Source organism: Oryx dammah, unplaced genomic scaffold (assembly GCF_014754425.2).
Source record: "Oryx dammah isolate SB20612 unplaced genomic scaffold, SCBI_Odam_1.1 HiC_scaffold_14, whole genome shotgun sequence".
In the NCBI taxonomy this organism is placed as follows: Eukaryota; Metazoa; Chordata; class Mammalia; order Artiodactyla; family Bovidae; genus Oryx; species Oryx dammah.
In genome coordinates this window covers 23,818,049-23,841,600 of record NW_024070198.1, presented here as the reverse complement: position 1 = coordinate 23,841,600, position 23,552 = coordinate 23,818,049, and the positions used below count along the sequence as shown (strand labels likewise).

At 38.9% G+C, this 23,552-nt stretch overlaps 1 protein-coding gene across 5 annotated transcripts in view; it reads left to right on the top strand.

The window, feature by feature from the left end:
* The window catches only part of CFAP43 (cilia and flagella associated protein 43), a 100,352-nt gene that overhangs the window by 42,199 nt on the left and 34,601 nt on the right, over positions 1-23,552 (top strand). For 4 of the 5 annotated variants that reach the window (XM_040254376.1, XM_040254375.1, XM_040254373.1 and 1 more), the window contains exons 10-19: positions 156-236; positions 4,696-4,844; positions 6,392-6,495; positions 9,959-10,099; positions 13,028-13,200; positions 14,361-14,510; positions 16,353-16,483; positions 18,064-18,211; positions 20,289-20,390; positions 21,129-21,206. In XM_040254376.1, the coding sequence (XP_040110310.1) occupies positions 156-236; positions 4,696-4,844; positions 6,392-6,495; positions 9,959-10,099; positions 13,028-13,200; positions 14,361-14,510; positions 16,353-16,483; positions 18,064-18,211; positions 20,289-20,390; positions 21,129-21,206 (1,257 nt within the window). The remainder of the gene's footprint in view (positions 1-155; positions 237-4,695; positions 4,845-6,391; positions 6,496-9,958; positions 10,100-13,027; positions 13,201-14,360; positions 14,511-16,352; positions 16,484-18,063; positions 18,212-20,288; positions 20,391-21,128; positions 21,207-23,552) is intronic. The other variant, XM_040254374.1, reaches the window with a different exon arrangement.

The following is a 23,552-nucleotide window of genomic DNA, read 5'->3' as shown; positions in this document are numbered from 1 at the left end:
ACCAGGCTCCTCCATCCATGGGATTTTCCAGCCAAGAGTACTGGAGTGGGGTGCCATTGCCTTCTCCTGTGATTGACATACTAGAAAGAAATTTAAAACATGCTCCTGTAGCAGTCTTATTTTCCATTTGAGTTTTATTTTTCTTTCTTTTACAGACACTCACACAGTCAGGGGAAGTTTGTGTTTGGGGTATAGAGGATGGTGCTTGTGTCAGCAGGATTTATCTGAATATCCAAGTAAGTGTGCCTTATAAATGGATTTTTAAAAAATATTGAATTCTAATCCAACCTACCTTCTTGTGTTCACATGTCAACAGTCTGTGGAAATACTTGTTACAGAGATGTTAATGTATTTTACCTTATATGTTTAGAATAATTCTTGTGTATAAAGTATGTTCCACATCCCACAGTGTAGAACATAAGGTATTGTATTGATATATAGGAAAGAACAAACTTTTCCTTGGTGGCAATTATTTCTGAAAACCTAGTGATTCATATCTCAGTCATGCTGCAAATTCATTGTGGGTTGACAGGATCTCTTTTCCCCCATGGTCTTTCAGGGAACAAAGCTGACAGAGGCTCAACCAATTAATAGCTCCTCAGTACCATGGGATGGGCTTCCCACGTGGCTCAGTGGTAAAGAATCCGCCTGACAACGCAGAAGATGCAGGAGGGTTCGATCTCTGGGTTGGGAAGATCCCCGGGAGGAGGAAATGGCAACCCACTCCAGTATTCTTGCCTGAAAAATTCCATGCATAGAGGAGCCTGGCAGGCTACAGTCCATGGGATCACGAAGAGTCAGACACAACTGAGCAAATGAGCGACTGACCGTGCACCCACACCATGGGATGGGAAGAGTTCTGGAGAGTCTTGAACTAGCAATTAAGTATTTTTAATAAAAAACGAAACATTCCTTGGCCGTGACTGGGTAAATGGCCCCATCTAACCTCAAGGGGATCAGTTAGAAATGAAAGAAAGGTGCCACTCTAACCAGCTTGAGCCAAAAATGAAAAAGTGTGGGCTATTGACTCAATTAACTATAAAGAATAGAGCTTCTCTGGGCTCAGCTGTGGCTTTATCCAGCAACTCGAATGGTATTACCAAGGATCTCGTTTCTTTCTGTCCGTGTACTATGTCTTAATTTCATCTAAGACTTCATGTGATGCCTAAATGCCACAAATACCAACCTCACATCAGATCATCAGGGAAGAAAACCTCCTACAATGGGAGGAGGAGGAGAAAAGAAGTTTCTCCTTTTCAGAAGGCTTATTAAATATATCCTAATATCCTAATAACACCCCTGAACTAATCACTGTGGACAGGGGCATGAGAAATGCTAGTTGGCTTAAAATCAGCCTTGGAAATGAGACTTAGATCTATTCCACTCAACTGAAAATAGAAGAGAGATGGTTTTTTAAAGGATATTCAAGAAATTTTCCAGAAGGAAGGTGCATGTAGGCTGGGTGGCAAACTACAGTTGCTCACTTAAACCTAAGCATAACCTACCATAAGGTGATACCATTCTTTCCACCATGGTCATGGTGCACATAAAATAATATTTTAAAAGTATAAAAAGACCAAGAAACAATGGTAAGGCTATTTTTTCTTAAATTATCATTTTTTTCTATATTTCATAATTCTCGATGAGAGATGGATCTAGATAGTAGGGAGAAAAGTTACAGTCCTTCTCTATTGTAAATTAAAATCTCAATAATGCAAGATGAAGCATCATACTTAATATAAGAGGATACAAGATGCAAAAGATATATAATTCAATGAGATAGGTACACTCATCCTAAAGAGTAAAGATAAAAATTCTTACCTAAAAGAATATGTGTAGACTCCATAATCAGTGTGGCAAAGGTTTACACGTATTCATTTCTGTTAGAATTACTAGAACTAGAAAAATCTTAAAGTTCATCTGATCACACCTCTTTTTACAGATGAGAGACATACAAACCTAAGGGTTTGTATAATCAGAACTTACCTTGCACTTCCTGGCTAAGGAGGGATAGGAAAGTCGCTCAGTCGTGTCCGACTCTTTGCGAGCCCCTATTAATTGATGGAGCCTCTGTTGGCTTTGTTCCCTGAAAGACCATGGGGAAAAAGAGATCCTGTCAACCCACAATGAATTTGCAGCATGAGTGAGATATAAATCACTAGGTTTTCAGAAATAATTGCCACCAAGGAAAAGTTTGTTATTTCCCATATACCAATACAATACCTTGGGCTATACAGTCCTTGGAATTCTCCAGTGCAAAATACTGGAGTGGGTAGCCTTTCCCTTCTCCAGGGGATCTTCCCAACCCAGGGATCGAACCCAGGTCTCCCACATTGCAGGCAGATTCTTTACCAACTGAGCCACAGGGGAAGCCCAAGAATACTGGACTGCGTAGACTATCCCTTCTCCAGCGGATCTTCCCGACCCAGGAATCAAACCAGGGTCTCCTGCATTGCAGGTGGATTCTTTACCAACTGAGCAGGGGAAGTCCAGGGAGGGATATAGTTACCATCAAAAGACCCTCTTTCTGCTTCAGATATCTTCCTTTCCCCTGACCAGAAGGGAGAGATTTGGGCAGCTGTCACAGTTAAGCAGACATCCCTTCATTGAGCTCACAACCAAACATGGTACATTCATGTAGACCAGCCTTTGTTGGGGAGAATCAGTGATTTTTCCTTACTGAAGATGACTGCCGCCCTCTGGAGAACTGATAAGTGGGTTGATCCAGCAGTACAGAGGCTAGACCGCCCTGCCTATGCCCAGGACTGTATTCTCCATGAACATTTTAGGTAGTGGTCCTCAGAGAACCTTGCTTAGCATCATGATGGCAGGATGCCCAAACACTAATACCTTCAGTTGATGGTACCTGCCCCGGTAACTAAGATCCCTTCAAATATTGCTATATATTTTTAGCCTACTCAACTATTGCCCTGGAACGGAGGGTAATTTCAACTGATTGTGTTGAGGAAACAGATACACACACACACGAAGAGCTCCCATAAAGGTTTTCAGCTAAAAAACCCCCAAACCCTCACCATTTTGTTCCCAGTTTCAACCTGGTTAAACCTCAGAAAATTCACTTTAAAAAATAAAATGAAAACCTGCTCAATGGAGAAACTGCATTCTAATGAGGCAGGACACCTGAGTTTTCCTCTGAGTTTTGTTATCAGCTTTGGGATCCTGGGGGCAAATTGCTACATTTTCCTTTGCCCCTGCTTTCTAACCTGCAAAAGGATGACCTCAAGATCTTTTCCATTTCTAACATTCTGTTATTTTATTCAAAGCAACCTCCGGAATGTAATTATGTTACCTACAAGGGTCCCCCTCTCTGGTGTTTCTTGTGCCAATAGAGCAATACTGAGTTCGGTTCAACAGCAAAGGAAAATCTTATTTTTTGATCAGAGGGTGGAGAGGTGGGAGCTCGCCTTCTGGAGCACATGCTTTTGTCACAAGGAGTGGCCGAGGCTGCTCTATAGAGTTCTCCTTCAGGGAGGGCAGAGTTGTCATGGGGCCAGTCCAGCTGTGCTGCTCCCCTCGAGATCCAAATTCTGGGTGCAGCATCTCTGTGCACAGCCACCCCTGCTGCCATCCTAAGTCTTGAATTGAGGTGTTACTGGCAGTACATCTCTACACGGCCACGGGGTTGAGGTGCTGCAGCAGTCTCACACTAAGAACTCTGGTCTGAAGTGCTGAGTACAAGACTGCTGCACATGTACCCTGTGAGCAGGTGAAATTAGACTAAAGCACAAATGAAGAGCTTAGACCTTATCACCTAGTTTTCATCTGGCTTTTCTGGGGGACCCCAGTGGGCTTTGTCAGTGAAAACTATAGAGAAATGAATCTGATTCCTTAAGTGTCATGACCACAAATCTGTTCTCTTAGATATCATCTTCTGTAAATGACTGTTGGATAAGCAGGAATCTGTGATGCGTTTCTTTGGTGACAGGCCACGTGCTCCATGATACAGTTATTTTTTGAAGTCTTCCTCAGTTATACCAGCATCCCAGGATCTATTATTATCCAGCAGATGAATGCTGATTTTAAAAAATCACTAACATTCAATAAAGGTGTCCAAAAGATGCTAGGAATATATTTTAAATTTCCTATTTTATTTTTCATTATTATCAGGTATAATCATTTTCTAATCAATTAAGGATAAAAATGAAGCCATGGTTTAAAGTTCAGGCAACTTTCTCATATTTTTATCATTCCAATTTTAGGATAAAAGAGTGTGATATATAGATTCCTATGACTTCTTATGTGACTGATTAGCTGAAGAATGTTGAGTGTATAATTTGTAATACCACACGACACTTGCCACTCTTCTCATTCTGCGGGTTTTTCAAATAAACTGTAGAACTCTTAAGTGTAGGAAAGCAGGCTTCATTTTCTGGTGCAGTGAACTTGGGGTTTATTTTATTTTTTATTGAAGTTAATTGGTTTACAGTATTGCATTAATTTTTCAGGTGAACAGCATAGTGATTCAGTATTTTTGTGGAGTGTACTCAATTCAGCTCATTGTAAGATTAGTGGGTATAACTCCCTGTGCTATACAGTGTACCCTTTTGCTAATGTGTTTTATATCTAGTAGTTGATGTCTGTTAATCCCATGCCCCTATTTCACCCTGCCCGCCTCTCTCTCCTTTGGGTTTCCATATCTGTGAGTCTATTTCTTTTTGCATCTGTCTTAAACAGGCAACAGTTCTGGCTTGCTCTCCATCCTCCCTGTCTGCGGCGGTGGGGACCGAGACTGGCCATGTCTACTTCCTCGACGTCCGAGATGTCGAATCCCCTCAGGAAGTTCATAAGTCCTTTCTCTCTGAATCACCCGTGCAGCACCTCCTGTAAGTACTGCCTGTTTCTGGCAGCAAATTTGTCAGGCCTGTCTGTTGAGAATTCCACTGAAGTTTTAACTTTTTTTAGGTTTTACATGGGTTGTTTTGAAAATTAGTACATTGGCTCAGTTCTACATTCAAGAAACACAGAGATGTATATAGTTCAATACACGTTCCCACTGTTATCCCCAAATACCCAGTTCTCCTCCTGGGAGACAGCTTGTTACTAGTTTCTTGTGTCTTTCTACTGAACGTATTTTATTCACAAACAAGCAGAAAAATAAGTACTTCCTTTTAATTGCATGAATGTGTATCAAGCACTTAGAGTGTACCAGGAACTTCTGTTGTATTAACCTCGTGAGATAGGTATCCTTATTGTCTCCCTTTTAAAGATAAGGCAGATGATACGCAAATAATTTAAATAACAATTAATATCACACATGTTGTGAATCACAAATGTTGAGATTTGAACCCAGGCAATTGGGCTCCAGAGTCCTTGCTTTTGCTCTTACAGGGTAGCAAACCATATATAATGTTCTGCACCACAATTTTTTTCACTTAATGGTATATCTTAGAGAAAGTCTTCTATCCACACATGAAGACCTTCATTCTTTTTTTACAGCTACATAGTATTCCATCACATGAAATATATTCCATAATTTTTAAGACAGTATATTGATAGACATTTAGATGGTTTCAAATTTTTTGAAACAGTACTTTTTAGAAGACAGCATAGAGACACTGAGTTTAAACTTATTATATTGTTATTATATCTTTGATTAATTTATCATAATACCAAATATTAACAAGAAATGACCCTTTTACCCTGCTTTACAGCTTGATGTGCTGCCACACATTGTAGTGTTGCCAAACATTCAGAAAAGTATTATGTTTGTCCCTGTTTCACAAGTGAGATAATTCAGGTTCAGAAAGAAGCATTTGCCAAGATTAGTCAGCTAGCTCTGGAAGGAGCCGGGTCTCCACCATCTGTGCTGTTCCTACAGGCTCTGCTGCCCCTGTAGGGAAGGATCTGGAATCTCTCTCCGTTTACACTCCACTCCTCTGTATCATTTCTTTGGCACCTGTCCTTTCTCAGATGTTTCTCTCTTATCCTAATTTGCATTTCCCACTTTTTCTAATTTTATCAAAGTATAGAAACATTTTGCTACATTCTTCTTCTTTCTGCCAGGACTTTACTGAGGGGCATTGGAATGCTCCACTCATCTCTAATTTGAGAATTGCTTATGTACACCTGAAATATCAAAAAGCTTTACTGTCATATTTTGTTCACTTATGATGACATAGTTGACTGTTTTTAGTGAATCTTCTTGACCATATACTTATAAATTACAATTCAGAAACAATATTAGCCTAAAATGTAATGATTACATTTATGTATAATCACTTACCTTTTATAAGATCTGATAATATTAAAAATCATAAACCATAAGAATAATTTGTTTGGGATGTATATCCATGATGTCTTTCAATAAATTTGTTTACTATCTTATTAGTGAAACAAGTAGAATCTGATAATCAGATTTCTTCTTTTCTAGGTATGACCAGAGGGGAATGTATGTATTAGTTGGAACATCAGAAGGACACATCTTTGTTATCAATGCCAAACCCTCAAGTTTATTTGAGATTCTTGGATTCATAGGTACTTACACTGAATTTTTTTTCCCCCTAATCTGGGTAGCATGTGGGATCTTAGTTCATTGATCAGGGATCAAACCCAGGCCCACTACCCTGGGAGCACAGAGTCTTAACCACCGGATCGCCAGGAAAGTTGCCATAGAGTGCTTATTAACTTAAGATATTGGTCAATTTATTCTAAAGAATTTAAAGTTGTGAAAATGGGGCCGTGGTGTAGCAATTACTTGTAGCATGTTTTCTAAAACAGAAACATTTAAATAGCTATTCAAAGTTACTAAGGAGAATTCCCGTACCATATTTAGAGGTTTTGGTACATCTACTTGGTATACAGTTGATATTAAATAACTCTTCTTGAATCAGTTGATGAATTAATGAAATGGCTAAATGTTTCTAATGTTACTGCAAACGGAAGTTGAGTTGGTTTATCCCTGAAATACTTAAAAAAAAATATTTATGTATGTATTTGGCTGTGCTGCCAGAATCTTTAGTTGTGGCGTGCAGGATCTGTAGCTACAGCATGTGGAATCCAGCTCCCCGACCAGAGATTGAACCAGGCCCCCTGCATTGGGAGTGTGGAGTCTTGGCCACTGAACCACCAGAGAAGTCCCGAAATAACTTTTTAAATAGTATTTGATCTCTATTTAATTAAGATATCTAAAGAAAGTTTTGTTACATGCATCTTTACTCCGTGCTTTCACAACTGAGGGCTCAGGTTCAATCCCTGGTTGGGGAACTAAGATCCCACAAACCATGTGGTGTGGCCAAAAATAAATAAATGAATAAAAAAATTTTTTTAAATGACATTCAGCTTTTTCAGTAATGTGTGTCCAAATGCCCACGTAAACCACAGAACTGACAGGCGAGATAGCACTTTGGTGATAAATAATAATAACAAATACTTTTCTCTCTGGCTTTATATACCAAATGTAAATGTAAATTTTCAAATCTATGTACTGATTTTTAAAAATTGAGTTTATTAAGTGTAAAATGTGGAACCTAGGCCCTGTGGAAGCATGAAAATGTCAAGGAAGAAATTTAGTGGAGGAGGAATAGCAGTGTCCTGTGTAGGCTCAGGAAAAAAAAGCAATTAATTCTCAGGTGGGAAGGAAGGAGTGGAGGTGGAGAGCAGGCACAGAAAATACGGAGCAGGAGAAGTTTCCAAGGATTGAAAGTAGTGGAGGACAGGGCTTGCTGACATTCTAGCTCAGGACAGAAGTTTGAGCAATGGCACTTGGAATGGTAAGAAGTCTGGCCTAACAAGTATATGAGTTTACCAGATTATGATCATGATGACAAGGTCTGAAACAGAGTGGAGGGTCTTGAACATCATCCCAAGGAGTCTGGACTTTGTTCTGTAGTTAATGACACATCATCAGACGTTTTCAAGATGGGACTAGTGTGATTTGATTTGTCTTTTAGAGGACGACTCTGGCATCAGTGTGAAGGCTGGAGAAGAAAGGCAAGAGAACGGAATAAAAAAATTCAGAAAAACATTATAGTAACTCACACAAGAAATGCTGTTAGTCATAACAAAAGCCAACATTTATTGAAGGAGTCCTTATCATGTAATATCCAGTATTCTAAGTACTCGGTGTGTGTTAATTCATTTAATTCTTATAGGCAACTTTTGTGAGGGAGAGACCACTGTTATGCCCAGTTTAAAGATAAGGCAATTGAGGCACAATGAGGTTAAGTGTTTATCCAAAGCCACGCAGGTAGCCAGGACTCAAGCTCAGGAAGTCTGGCTTTAGAGCTTGTGCTCTTGTCCACAGTGTACAAGATCATGCAGCAGTCATGGAAAGGGGAAGGAGTGGACAGCTACAAATGATGGAATTGGTAGAACCTGATAATTGATTATATGTGAAGGGAAGGGATCAGCAACGACCCTAAAGTTTCTAACCCAGATGGTGGAAGTGTGTGCTGTCATCAGCTGAAGTAAAAACTCAAGGGAAAAGAAAGTTATGGAGGCTGAGGGATAGGGTGAGCTGACAAGCTCTGTAGAGTTGAAGCCAATAAGATCTTCATTTGGAGATATTTACCATTAATTCAGAAATGAAGATTTGTAGTTCAAAGTTTAACGATGGAATGCTGATCTTGAAATCATGGAAGCTCATGAGATGGTTTAAGACAGAGCTGAAGCAAATCCAACTGTGTAATGAGGTCAAACAGGTAACTTATATATGTAAATTAGATGGCATGGAGTGTGATAGGACTGATGGCTGACCTCAGAATGGGTACCAGTCCTGCCTAAATGTTCCATTTTCCAACATATCTTGTCATTCAGAGTATAGGATGGGAAAAGCTACTTACTCTGAAGTTGTAGACAGAGAAGACAAAGCAGTGAGATGGGCAAGAGGAAGAGCTTGAAGAAGGGAGGCTGTGTGAATGGTGGACTGCGGCCGAACTGTCAGTGGCACGAGGGCTAGGATGAGGCAGTCACTGTGTGAGGCCCGGGAGAGCTACTCCTTCAGGACAGAGAGACAGAGTTTCAGGTGGGAACAGCAGTCAGAAAAGGAAGTTGGTAACTAGCAATTTCTGCTCTCAGATGTTTGCAGTGGAGAAAAGAAAATTCATAACTGGTGGGGAAATAGGGTTGAAGGAACATTCTAATCTGAAGATAGGGGAGTCTTGAGGCCTCAATAGGAGAAGATGTAAAAGACCCAGGGAAATTAAAAGAGGTAATTAATAGCACATGATGTAATAATATATTGGAGGTGTAGGCTCAAAATCACAGATGGAAAGGGTTACATTTTATTCCTAAAAATGTCAAGAAATGAAGAGGGAAGCTAAGAACAGAAAATGTGAGATTCAAGACGAGGAAGTTGAAGTCAAGTTTATGTCAGATGTTCTGTCTTCCTTGTTCAGTGAGAGGAAAGGATACCCTGTAGACACCTGAGGGGAGGGGCTGAGATGGGCCCCAAGACGGTGGACACACACACACAGAGCAGCTGTGTGGAGTGGCAGTAGTGGAGCTGGAGAGACTCCACGGTGGGCCCCAGGCAAGGCCCCTTGCAGAAGCGGGATTCGCTGGCTTACTGTAGGACAAACTCATAACAGCAAGTGTATTCCTACCACACCTGCGATACCTTGACTGTGGCAAAAATGTTTATTCAGTACTGGGAATGGGCAAATGGCTGGAGTGGACATTCAAGAGGCCAGAGCTTGTGGGCGCTGCTGGGTAGGGTAGAGCCAGCAGACTCTGGAGGCCCCTCTGGCTGGATGGAAGCTGAGTCCCACCCAGCTGGATTGAATCTGCCCACTTAGACATCTCATGGGGAGAATCCCCCATCTGTTCATCAAAAAATGTTTCTATCACTTATGTTCAAAGATCACTTAAATATCCAATAAGTAAATCTGGATCAAAAGATTAAGCTAAGACAGGTCTATATGTGATATCTTACCTGGAAATATGAAAGCTTCTATAAGCATATCAATAGTGACTTGTGTTGATTTCCATTTGCTTTCAGAGATGGGCAAAGGCATTTTACAAATATCCACTGTGTCTCCTTTGGAAACAGACATAGTAGAAGTGATGGTGCTTTCCTCACTTCCAGAAACAAGAAGAAGCAGGCTGGAAATATTTTCTCTGCCTAAAATACTACCAGAAGGTAAAGAAAAGTGAGCAAGCAGTTCTGTCCTGGGCACCCAGTTGAATAGTTGCTATAGCTTTCTTTTCTTTTTTTTTTTTCTTTTCCAGTGATAGCATTTTTTTTTTTATTCTAACATGTGAAGAGGTAAAATGGCCAAAACCTTTTCTGTGTCTTACAAAGTAAAGCTGATGTGACTGCTAAATAATGTGAAATGTGGACTTTCCTCTCAGTTCAGTTCAGTCACTCAGTCGTGTCCGACTTTTTGCGATCCCATGGACCGTAGCATGCCAGGTTTCCCTGTCCATCACCAACTCCCAGAGGTTGCTCAAATTCATGTCCATTGAGTCGGTGATACTATCCAACTATCTCATCCTCTGTTGTCCCCTTCTCCTCCTGCCTTCAATCTTTCCCAGCATTGGGGTCTTTTCCAAGGAGTCAGTTCTTCGCATCAGGTGGCCAAAGTATTGGAGTTTCAGCTTCAGCATCAGTCCTTCCAATGAACATTCAAGACTGATTTCCTTTAGGACAGACTGATTGGATTTCCTTGCAGTCCAAGGGACTCTCAGGAGTCTTCTCCAACACCGAAGTTCAAAAGCATCAGTTCTTCGGAGCTCAGCTTTCTTTATAGTCCAACTCTCACATTCATACAAGACTACTGGAAAAACCATAGCTTTGACTAGATGGACCTTGGCAAAGTAATCTCTCTGCTTTTTAATATGCTGTCTAGGTTGGACATAGCTTTTCTTCCAAGGAGTAAGTGTCTTTTAATTTCATGGCTACAGTCTCCATCTGCAGTGATTTCAGAGCCCCCCAAAATAAAGTCTGTCACTGTTTCCACTGTTTCCCCATCTATTTGCCATAAAGTAATGGGACCAGATGCCATAATCTTAGTCTTCTGCATGTTGAATTTTAAGCCAACTTTTTCACTCTCCTCTTACACTTTCATTAAGAGGCTCTTTAGTTCTTCCCTTTCTGCCATAAGTGTGGTATCATCTGCATATATGAGGTTATTGATATTTCTCCTGGCAATCTTGATTCCAGCTTGTGCTTCATCCAGTCCAGCATTTCTCATGATGTACTCTGTATATAAGTTAAATAAGCAAGGTGACAATGTACAGCCTTGACATACTCCTTTCCCAATTTGGAACCAGTATGTTGTTCCATGTCCAGTTCTAACTGTTGCTTCTTGACCTACATTCAGATTTCTCAGGAAGCAGGTAAGGTGGTCTGGTAGTCCCATCTCTTTCAGAATTTTCCACAGTTTGTGGTGATCCATACCGTCAAAGGCTTTGGCATAGTCAGTAAGGCAGAAGTAAATGTTTTTCTGGAACTCTCTTGCTTTTTCCATGATCCAGTGGATGTTGGCAATTTGATCTCTGGTTCCTTTGCCTTTTCTAAATCCAGCTTGAACATCTGGAAATTCACAGTTCACGTACTGTTGAAGCCTGGCTTGGAGAATTTTGAGCATTACTTTACTAGTGTGTGAGATGAGTACAATTGTGTGGTAGTTTGAGCATTCTTTAGCATTGCCTTTCTTTGGGATTGGAATGAAAACTGACCTTTCCCAGTCCTGTGGCCACTGCTGAGTTTTCCAAATTTGCTGGCATATTGAGTGCAGCACTTTCACAATATCATCTTTCAGGATTTGAAATAGCTCAACTGGAATTCCATCACCTCCACTAGCTTTGTTCGTAGTGATGCTTCCTAAGGCTCACTTGACTTCACATTCCAGGATGTCTGGCTCTAGGTGAGTGATCACACCATCATGATTATCTGGGCCATGAAGATCTTCTTTGTATAGTTCTTCTGTGTATTCTTGCCACCTCTTCTTAATATCTTCTCTTCTGTTAGGTCCATACCATTTCTGTCCTTTACTATGCCCATCTTTGCATGAATGTTCCCCTGGTATCTCTAATTTTCTTGAAAAGATCTCTAGTCTTTCCCATTCTGTTGTTTTCCACTGTTTCTTTGCATTGCTCACTGAGGAAGGCTTTCTTATCTCTCTTTGCTATTTTTTGGAACTCTGCGTTCAAATGGGTATATCTTTCCTTTTCTCCTTTGCCTTTCGCTTCTCCTCTTTTCACAACTATTTGTAAGGCCTCCTGAGACAACCATTTTGCCTTTTTGCATTTCTTTTTCTTGGGGATGGTCTTGATCACTGCCTCCTATACAATGTTACAAACCTCCATTCGTAATTCTTCAGGCACTCTGTCTATCATGTCTAATCCCTTGAATCTATTTGTCACTAGATCCTGTCATTCATACAAATCTTATTATCAGAGGAAAAAAAGGATCACCTGTCACTTTTGTGAGTTGATTTGTCAGTTTGTGATGTCTCTTTTTGTTGTTGTTGTGTCCAACTCTTGTGACCCCATGGACTGAGTCCACCAGGCTCCTCTGTCCATGCGATTTCCCAGACAAAAATACTAGAGTGGCTTGCTATTTCCTTCTCCACTCTTTTTTGTAGCTTTAAATATACAGAGTCAAATTCATATATGTTATTATAGAGTTACTTTCATTGATAAAATCATAAAGACCTTCTGGATAAAAAGGTCTGATAAAATAGGCACTTTGTTTTAAATAAAAAATATATCTGGGTAGCTATTTTGCAAATATTTAATTATAGAGTATAAGAAAGTAAAAAACCTCAAGGTACTTTTATGTCTTAATTAAGACTGTCTAGATCATCATGAGTTTCATCGTGTCTCTACTTAACTGATAAAATTAACAAAAGTCTTATAAAATATAATTTACTTACTGTTAGTCATTTAATGCTCAAGTATTTCTAATGGAGCCAAGTTGTTTTCCAATCATTTTTATCCCATAATAGTCTACATTAACTGAGCATTTAATTTTTTGTTTTGCTTTTCATAGTTGTCATAACAATTTAAAAAATAAAATTAATAAATGGTACAAATTCTCTATCTTCTTCCCCAAATATTACAGTTTCTGCGAGCTTTGCTGATGAACGAGGGAGGCTGAGAGATGAATTCATTCATAAGTTTGTGTATGAGACAGAGCACACTCTGTCCTCTGCGGTCTTGAACTTGCATAGTAACCGAGTATATGGCTTCTGTAACCAAGCGCCATACATCTGCAGCTATCTTCTTCCTGAAAAAGTATGCCGGAACTTAAGCATTCTGTCATTTTTCTTAGCACTCAAGATTGGTACAATGTATTCATTAGACATGATCCACGCTTTAACACTCTAGTTCAGTTAAAAAATGTCTTTATTATAGTAAAATAACTTCTTTGAATTAGATATATTAGCATGATTTGTTAATTCATCATCAAATATTTTTGAGCAACCTCATACTTGTGGCACATGCATCATACTTGTCAGATAAACATGCGGATGACGCAATATTAGTTTAGTGACTTTCAAGACTATTTTTTAAAAATCTATCATTAGAAAGTTTATTCTACCGGGGTCAGGAGCTACAGCATTGATGATTTTCAGTGGAACTTTATACTTGAGTCTTAAAGAAAGTTGCAAACAAAATGCCTCTATGTTTCTAGTATCCTTTCATCACACTCTTCAAACTTCTTCCATATTGCATCATTTCCTGCTATACACACTGACCCAGATTATATCACCTTTCTTTTTCTAAATCCTTCATTCAAAAGCCTTCTCTCTGAGTAGCCAATATCAGCAAGGTCTGAAACAAAGACATTCAAAGAAGGAAGGAATGGTTTGTAGTAAGGAGGATTTAAGAAAAGCTTCCTGGTAGAAGTAATAGTTGAACTGGACTTTGAAGAATAGTTCAGATTTAGATGTGAGAAATATTGTGTATAATCTTGGCAGGGAGGTAGGGTTCCTGAAGTAGGGAGGGAAGCCAGATTGGTGGGCATGGGATGGGGAAGAGCATTCCAGGTAAAAGTCACCACACATGCAGAAGTTTGAAGGTGGGAATACGTGAGAAATGTGGGGTTGGGGGGGGCGGTGATGGTCGTGGTGGTGGAAATTGACTCATTTATTTTGACTTGAGAATAGGAGTATTTGGAAAGGATTAGTAAAAAATCAAGATAGTCAGTTGTAGGCTAGGATTTTTAATGGTAGCTGATATACAGAGGAGACTTTTCTTAGTTGGCTGAAACCAACATTTATTTGCAATCAAAGATTTTAAAATGTGGTGCAGATACAGGTGTCCACTTTATCATGTATCAGTTTATTTCCAACAACAATGTTTATGGATTTGCATCTGAGTATATATGCATAACTGCAAGGTGCCACTCCCCTGATCTTTTCTATAATATGGTCATTTTCTTTAATCGGCAGGAACATAGTGGTGTTCACATTCTTAAGCCATACCAAAAAATACAAAGCAAACTATATGGACCTGGAATGCTGTCTCTGTCTCCACATGGATTGTGGCTCATAACAATAGCTAAATGTGGAATTCTATGTATCCGAGATATTCATACTTTGGTAAACTCCTTTTTTTTTCTCCAATCATGGGATTTGCATCTTGATCTCATATAAGGAACAAAAGCTCTTAGGAAAGGAATTGGAACTGTTAAATAAATTGAGTCATAACTTATTTACCACTGATAGTGTTATTGACTTCAACGTTAGCTGTATTTATGTGCCAAGGTTTGAGTCTCTAAGGGAGGAGATGCAGGCCACTAGACTGAGATCTGCAAAGAAGGAACATGGGGCAGTAGGTGAGCTCCAGTCCATCTCCATCACCACTTACTGTGTGGCGAGAAAATTCACTGAACTGCTCCTCTGCGATATTAGGAAGGCCTTGCTTATTCTCACCCTGTGAGATTCTGGTTAGAGCCAAGGAGAGGGTATATACAAAACATCTTTGGAAACAGTGCATTCCTGTGCAAATCTGGGATGATTGCTGCTAGCTCCCCGGCCTGGAGGGCCTCTGGCCTGCTTGCTGCCACCCTCCCCGCCCCCCCCAGGCTGGGTCTTCCTGTGATGCTGGAAGAATACAAAGGGTGCGGCCCGCGCGAGCCCTCCCCAACCCCTGCAGACTTCAGGATCACCCGTCCTACCACCACTTCTGATTTCCATTGTTCTCAGATCTCTGTTTAAATGAAAATAGTTTCTTCTCCCCAAGTGAAAGATCCTTTTCTAGGTTTTGAGCTCAAGTTGTACTGGTTATCAGTACAATTTAATTCTTTCATATTATATAGGGAAAGACCTTAAATGTCTTACGAATCATTTTTAAATGAACAGTTTGCAAACTGGTACATTTTCTCTTATTCAAATGATTTGTAAATGTATGCTACAACTGATAGTGGCATGACAGCAAGATGTCAGAGTTCTTCTGGATGATTCTGTGCAACATGCCTCGTATGGGAGGTTATTCATGGCAGTACTGCTTGTAATATCCTAATATCCATTAACAGAGGACTGGATAAATAAATAATCATGCATAAACAGTGTATAAATAAAGTATGGAATATTATGCTGTAATACAGCATAAGGAAATCTTTATGCAACAATATGGAAAGAATCCCAAGACATATTATTATAATAAGTAAGAAAGGCAAAGTGTGTAATACACATGTTATACTTCATATTAAAAATTGTTTGTATAAAAATTTATTTATATACATTAAAATCCTCTGAAAGGATATTTAAGGTATAATTATATTGATTGCCTTTGGGAGGTATTGGGGAGGGGGAAGGAAGGAGATTTCACTGCATACTCTTTTATAGGTTTTCTTTAAATTTTGAAACATTTGAATGTATTTCCTATTCAAAAATTAAAAACAATTTTTTTTAAACTATCCTGGTTGATAACTAGTGTGACAAAGAAATCCATTTTTTGGTCAAATAATTTAAACCATTGCCCTGTGTACCAACTAATGTTGTGTATGGGTTCTAATTAAACTGATTTAATTGGCCTCCTCCATCATTCTTCACTCAGTGCCCATCGCCTCCTCTCATCACACTCAGCCTCTGCACGTCAAGGGGACTTGCTTAATCCTTGAAGACATCTGAATTGCCTGCACTGCCCATTCTCAGCAAGTCTATTCTCCTTTCCATATCTGATTTCCCTATTGATGACAATAATTCCTCTTTTTCCATATTACCTAGAAAGGAGAACAAATCAATACTGTTGAATGTATTTTGTATTAGTAATTTTCAGTTCTATGTAGTACTAAGAGGCTACTCCATACGAACTAAAATGCTGTAAACAAATAGGAAAAGGTTTATCCATAAGCAAAAGTGCATGTAACCCCCTTAGAAAAAAACCCTGTGGTAAAGTTGCACTTGTAATTTCTGCACTTTGTTCCTAAAACTATTAAGGAAACATTTACTCGGTGTCGGAGTCATTCTCACCAGGGGCACGGGATTCAATCGGTGAGAATTTCATTGGATGGACAAAGCATTCTGGTGAATGGAAGAGACGACAACACACTGGCTAACCTACGATGGAGGTAAGTACAGGTTGCAGTAAGCAACCTCACATAATATGGTGTTTTAAAATGTAGATGGTATTATTTAGGTAATGGCAGGGCCAACATAACTGGAGACAACTGCCATTGAAATAACTGTTGTACTAACGATCCCAAGAGAGGGGAAGATGCCATGCTATGTGAGGGCCATATAGGGAGGCACCAGGGAGGGCTAGGAGACAGAGGGAGCAGGGAAAACATGGGCAAGAGTCTTCATTTTGGTTTCCATGGTGAGGAGCAGCCAGGCTTAGGATTGGCTAGTTTGGATAACTTCAGTGGGTTCTGGGCCATAAGAGCTGCTGCTAGTTGTCCAATACTTGACCCAGGGATTACTAGGAGAGGAAAATAGTGGCCCCAAGGTTGAAAGACCAATAGAGGATTTGCTTGGGGCTGTGGGCTTGTGGATCTGCATTTGAAAGGTGAGCTCCAGGTAAGTTGTTTACTATCTCTATGACTTGCTGGTCCTGGAAGGGACAAGACCCCAGATGTCAAAGCATCAAAATACAAAAAATAAAAAGACACAGTTAAGACCTATGAAGTGATCTGTCCTCCCTATCATAACATCTGTTGGAAGAACACAAGGAATGAGGACAACTCTGAACAGTACATCATTTTTAAAAGTCCTATTTATCCCTAAAAAACCTGACATAGGTATGTGCGTTTCTGTACATGCATACAGATTTACTTTCCTAATTAGACTTTGCTTTCCTAATCAGACAATATTAAATTAATTTAGACTTTGCTTAGAGTAAAACTAAAATTCTAAATAAACAAATAATCGCCAAGCATACAGATAATGGCCAGGGCATAGAGATCATGCTGGTAACGCCCTGGACTTGAAATGTCACCTTATTTGATCTGCCAGTGGATGCCACTTATCAATGTACAATTTGTTTCCACAAAAATACTATTTCATAGTGCTTCCTGCAAGCAAGACAGTAATAAAACTTACTTAGGCACCTGACAACCCCTCTAAATCATCTACAACCATGTTATTCAAGGTGGGATCTGTAGCACCTGTGAGCTTGTTAGAAATGCATATTCTTGGGCCTCATCGAACTTTTTGAGTCAGAATCTTTATGGGTGGGGCCCTGGAATCTGTTTTAGCAAGCCCTCCAGGCCATGCTGATATGCCTGAAGTTTGAGATGCTCTGGTGTACTGAGTGGAAGTAATAATACTTCAGTGTGGGGCAGGGACTATGAGGACTGAACAGGGGAAGGTGATTATATACAGCGTGAAGCAGCACAGCACCTAGTGTATTCCGAAGGTTCAACCAGAGCAGTGGCCAGGCTGGGTGAGCAGAGAGGACCTGTAGGGTAAGGGATGGGGTCAGCCTGGGGAGAGCTGGCCCCAGGGAGATCAAGAAGCTTGTTGTGTCCTGCAGCCTATGAGAGTGCTGTCCTCTAAGAAGCAGAGTCCCAGTAGCTTCAGGGCACTGTGGAGAATTGACCACATATTTCTCTGTGTAAAAATGGATAGGTACCTGTAAGTAACACTGCTAAATGTGTCTTTTCCAAATTGTCATGTTGTAGCCTATGTGTTTTCCTTTTTATTAATATAGGCGGTTTGGAGGAATCTTAGCCAATGATATTCTTGAATATAGCCAGCAACTTACAACTTACCTGAAGACCATCATGGATGAAGAGAATGATTATTTAAGTATAGCAAGAAGAGAATCCTTGGATTTGGAATCAGAATCTGAACATGCAGTTGAGTTTCAATATAGTTTTCTTTCTCCTTCCTTCCTCCCTCCCTCCTTTCTTTCCTTCCTTCCTAAATTGGTATGTTTTCAGGTTATAGTTTTCTTTTAGCAGATATTTTAGTAACATTCCTCTTTATCCAGATATCCCATGATTTTCAAAAACAGCATGCACTACAGTTAAGAGAAAAATATTCTACATTTTCTCAAAGCAAAATCACAAATATTACATTTCAGACCTTATTTAAGATCATAGTACAAGGTCTATCTGGAAAAAGAAATCTGTTACCATTCTGGTGCTTGTTCAAACTAGTCTCTCTGTACTTTTTTTTTCTTTCCTTTTTTTTTTTTTTTTAGCATCATGGGCATTATTTAGAATGTGTCTACCCAGAGGACATTTATTCACTCAGTCATTTAATAAATGTTTATTGAGGGCCTACAGAGTGCTAAGCTATGGTGATATAGCCATAAACAGTTGGGGAAATTTCTGCTTTAATGGAGCCTACATTCCAGTTGGGGTTTGGGGGTCAGCAGGGAAAGATAAATGAATAATCAAATACATAAGAAAAACTAGATAGTAACAAGATCTATTTACTGAATAAAAAGGGGTTGGTGTGAGAATACTGGCTGGAATAGCCCCTCCAAGGAGAAGGTCTGTGACTTGACTTAAAAAAAAGTACAGATGTGTGGGGGAGGGCAGGTACTCAGGGCAGAGGGACAAAGAGCTTAGTACATTTAAAGACCTAAAAATAAAAAAGACCTGTGCAGTTGAAGTGAGCAAGGGAGAGTGGTAGGAGGTGAGGTCCTTGAGATGGGAAAAAGAACAGGCAAAGAAGGGCTTTGTAAACCAGGTAGCATTTGGACATAATTTTAAATGTAGTAAGAACCTATTAAAGTGTTCTGAGCAAAGGATTTACAGGGTCTTATTTACACTTTTTAAAAATGATTGCTTCTGCTGTGTGGAATATGATTCTTCCTGCTTTGATAGGCATAAGAGTGAAAGCAGACAGAGCAAGGAATTAGAAGGCTCAGGTAACAGCAATAGAGGTGGAAGAGTGTTGTGGAGAAGGGGTAGATTCCAGGCAGGTTGTACAGGCAGAGGTGACAGAACTTCTGATGAGTTGGGCCTAGAGGGAAAGGGAAAGAAAGGACTCAAGGATGAAGCCTAGATCTTTCACTTGAGGGTACCACTCACGGAGAAGGGAGAGACTGGTGGGGGAGCCACTGTAGGGAGAAAGAAGAAAATCCAAAATCAGTTCCCCAGACTGAGCATGAGGACACTGTTAGAATACTGTTTGCATGAGAACATATCCAAGTGAGATACCAAGTAGGGCACTGTATAGATGTTCTGGGCAGAGTCCAGGATGCAAGATGTTCATCTGAGAGTCGAGGGTATATGAATGGAATTTAAAGCCATAAAGCTAGGTAAGATCATCATGGAAGAGTGGATGGTGAGAAATACAAGGGGGGACTAAGACAGAGCAACTTCTAGAGACCAGGAGAAGAGTTCAGGGAAGCAAAGGAAATTGAGAAGAACCAGTGAGGAGCTGCCAGTGAGGAGAACCAACAGAGTGTGACATCCCAAACTCTCCCAAGACTTTTTGCCACAAAAGGGAGCACAGAAATAGTGTGGCAGCTAAAAGGGAATGTGGTGGTCAGTGAAGAGTAGCTTTCCTGGGACAGGAGGTTCCAGAGCATGTTTAGATACTGTTGGGAAAGATTCAGTAGAAGGCAGAAATGAATGATACAGAAGGGTGATGCAGAGGCCTCGAAAAGGAAGAAAAGATTAAGATCCTAAGCACAAATAGTGGGGCAGGCCTTAACAGGCCATAGCATCTGGTCTACAGGAACAGGAAGAAGGCCAAAAGTGATTTGGTGATCATTGTTGCTTTCTCAGTAAGAAGCATGGCTGATATAAGGACAGATTGGAAGGAATAAAATTAAGCATTACATCTTGAGCAGGCAAAGTGCTTATTAACATTTTTTTTAATGCAACAAGTGCAGAGGGATTCAAGCAATGAAATAAAGTAGGGTAGGAGGAGAACTTGATGAATTTTTAATTCAAGAAATATCTGTCTTCTTCTAAGGTAACTGAGAATATGCAGTTAAGCACTGACTCATCACAGGAGGAATTAGTCAAAGTTGATAAGATAGAAGAAATTCCATGGATACAACAGAAAAGCCAAGAGGTATTCATAAAACATAAAAGAGGTTTGAAATAATGCTTTGTAGGTGTGCCAGGTAGATTCATTTCCTATGAAAACCCATTGGAAAGTTAGAAAGTAGAAATACTGCTTGGCAGAGCGTTACATTGTATAAGTGTAACTTTCCTGAAAGTAAGCAAGCATACCAAACACAGCTCAGTCTTTCTAGATTAAGTTATATATGCTTTAAGCACTGTACCTAGGCTAATGTGAAACCAAAGAAAAGTGTCCAGGTGTGCCAAAGCAAAGAATGAACTGTAACACCTCATGTTGCAGTACATTTGAGAGGATGCTGCAAGGTTGGCTTACACGAAAGGGGTGGATCTGGAACAGAAGAGACACTGTGGCTTCAGATGTGCAGAAAGCTGACAAAGGTGGCAGCCGTGTCTGGATTTAGTCTGCTCTTGCGCAAGACCCAAGGAAATAGCAGACTGGTTTTCTTTTATCAACTACTCTGTTTAATTTTTCACTATTTTCTTACTGTTGGCCTTATCATTGACCTCACTCAGTTCCAAGTTGCTTCAGTGGTCACTTACATAGCAACAGTTCAGACTTAAGCATAAGTATTGCAGTGGTATTATTACTACTCCATGTATACTTTATATTATTAGTCTTTAATTTTTTCCCTTATTTTTCTAAAGAAGTGCTATCTGTGTATCTATATACATACACATGTATCTCTGATCTCTTACTTACCTAAATGATGTACTTGTTCCGTTCCAGGCCATCAGAAATGAGGTTAAATTGTTTTCCAACAAAAGGAAAGAGATAAAAAGAGGAATCAAAGCACTCGCTAAAACTGTAAGTGTTGTGATATCACAGCTAAGCTGTGATGACAAACTCCAAAAACATAATGGCATAGGGATGAAGTGTTTCTTTCTTTCCCTATATAATGGTTCTGGGTGGGTGTTCAGGCCGGTGGCTACTCTGTTCCATCCAGGCTGACAGAGACTCTGCTATTTCTAGCACATGGCTTCTAAGGTTGCCTTGATTTTATCCCACTCAACTGGAAGAGGGAAAGAGCATGGAGGCACGCACTGGGCAAATCTAGAGGTGGCCCTTGTTAGATTGAACCACAGAGATTGCTATTTTATGTGGTTCAGCCAAATATACTCCAAATATTTTTATGTTTTGTCTAAAGCATAGATCTAACTTTTTTTAAAAAATTAACATTGCATTTTACCAATTCATTTTATTGAATGTGGCCATCCTTTTCCTGATGATTTGCAGTGCCTCCCCGGATTCCCATGAATATGGAATTTTTTCTAGATACTCTGTCTTCTGAAATTGAGCGCTGATCTTTTCCTTAGCCAATTCCAAACTATTTTGATTGCTATAGATTTATAAAATGTGGTTATATCTTGAAAGTAATTCTCCCTTTGCTCTTCATTTTCAGAAAATGTTGGCCTCTTTATGCACACTTTTTTATTTGAATTTTAAAATCACCTTGTCAAGCTCTGTAAAAAACTCTGATTTATTTTATTTTTATTTTTAAATTTATTTATTTTAATTGGAGGCTAATTACTTTACAATATTGTACTGGTTTTGCCATACATTGACATGAATCTGCCACGGGTGTACATGTGTTCCCCATCTTAATTGAGAATAACTGGTTACAGTTTGATTTGGAGAAGAATTTCTTTGCCATCTCTGAAACTTTATATATATTATTTAAGATTTATGTTATAAATGTTATAAATCTTTTATATAATATGTAACATATCAATAAGTATATATATATTTCCAAGTTTTTAACAAGTTCTTTAGTGAAGTTTCATAGTCTGAAAGTGACTTTGTGTATGTTTCTTATTAGATCCTTTGTGGGTGGGATATTTTCTATTACATTTTCTAACTGGATACTACTGGATATGAATGTTACTAATTTTGTATATGACCACCTTTCTGAATTCTCTTTTTAGTTCTTTTGTTTTGTCAATTGAATCTCTTAGATTGTGTAAGTGGACTATCAATATCTCCTGAAAATCATGTGTCTCTTATCAATCTTTTTTTTTCTGATGGTTTTGAATATTTTTTTCTCAAACAGTTTTAATAGATTTTATTATTTTATTTATTTATTTATTACTTTATTTTTACTTATAAATCTTTATATTACTTTATTTCTTTTTCTTATGTTATGGTAAGGGCTTCTAATGTAATAGTGATCAGAACATGCTTATCTACTAACCTTAATGGGAACATTTCTAACTTTTAAGTGCTATTTTTCTGTTAGATATCCTTTTACAAATTAAAAGAAATCCCTTCCTATACCTTGTTTTATAGGAGTCTTTATCGTTAATTTTATTGTGAAATTTATCAGATGTTTTGTATTTTTTGTATTCCTCAGATAGACTTTGGTCATTTTACGTAGTACACCAGATTTAACTTGCTAATGTTTTATTAGTATTTTTGTATTTCTAGTCATAAATAATATTGGTCTATTTTTCATATACTTTCTTGGTCTATATTGGAGTTAGAACAGCATTATCAAGTGATTTGAGTAGCTTTCTACTTTTTTTCCCATTCTCTGGAATAGTTTGTATAAAATGGAGATTCTCCATTTCTTTAAAAAGGATTTGATAAACAACCCCCTCCTCCCCTCCACCACGTAAAACTATCTGGGTCTGATGTCTGTTGCAGAGTTGATTCTTTCCTATTGTTTCAAGTTCTTCTATGGTTAGTCTTACCAGGTTTTCTATTTCTTTTCAGGTATAGATTTAATAAATTATATTTTCTTAGAAAACTGTCTAAATGTATACAATTATGTAATAGTCTACTTTTTAAGTCTCTTCTAATTTTTGCATTATAGTCCTATTTTATTCCTAATGCTGTATGTTTGTGACTTTTATCTTTTTTCTTGATCACCCTATCCAACAGAATTTCTATTTTATTAACATTTCCAAAGAATCAGGTATGGTTTTATTGATTTGACTCTGTTATTTTGAGATAACATTATACTTTATTTTATACCTCTACCTTTTATAAATTTCAGATTTGATCAATTTAGAATTTTATTCATTCCTCCTTGCTTCATTCAGTTTTATTTTTCCTCTTTTACTGTTTTTAGTTGGAAGTGCGGTTTATTTCCTAGTTTTTTCCATTATACTATGCATGTGACCATAAATACTCCACTGTGTGCCACTTTGACTG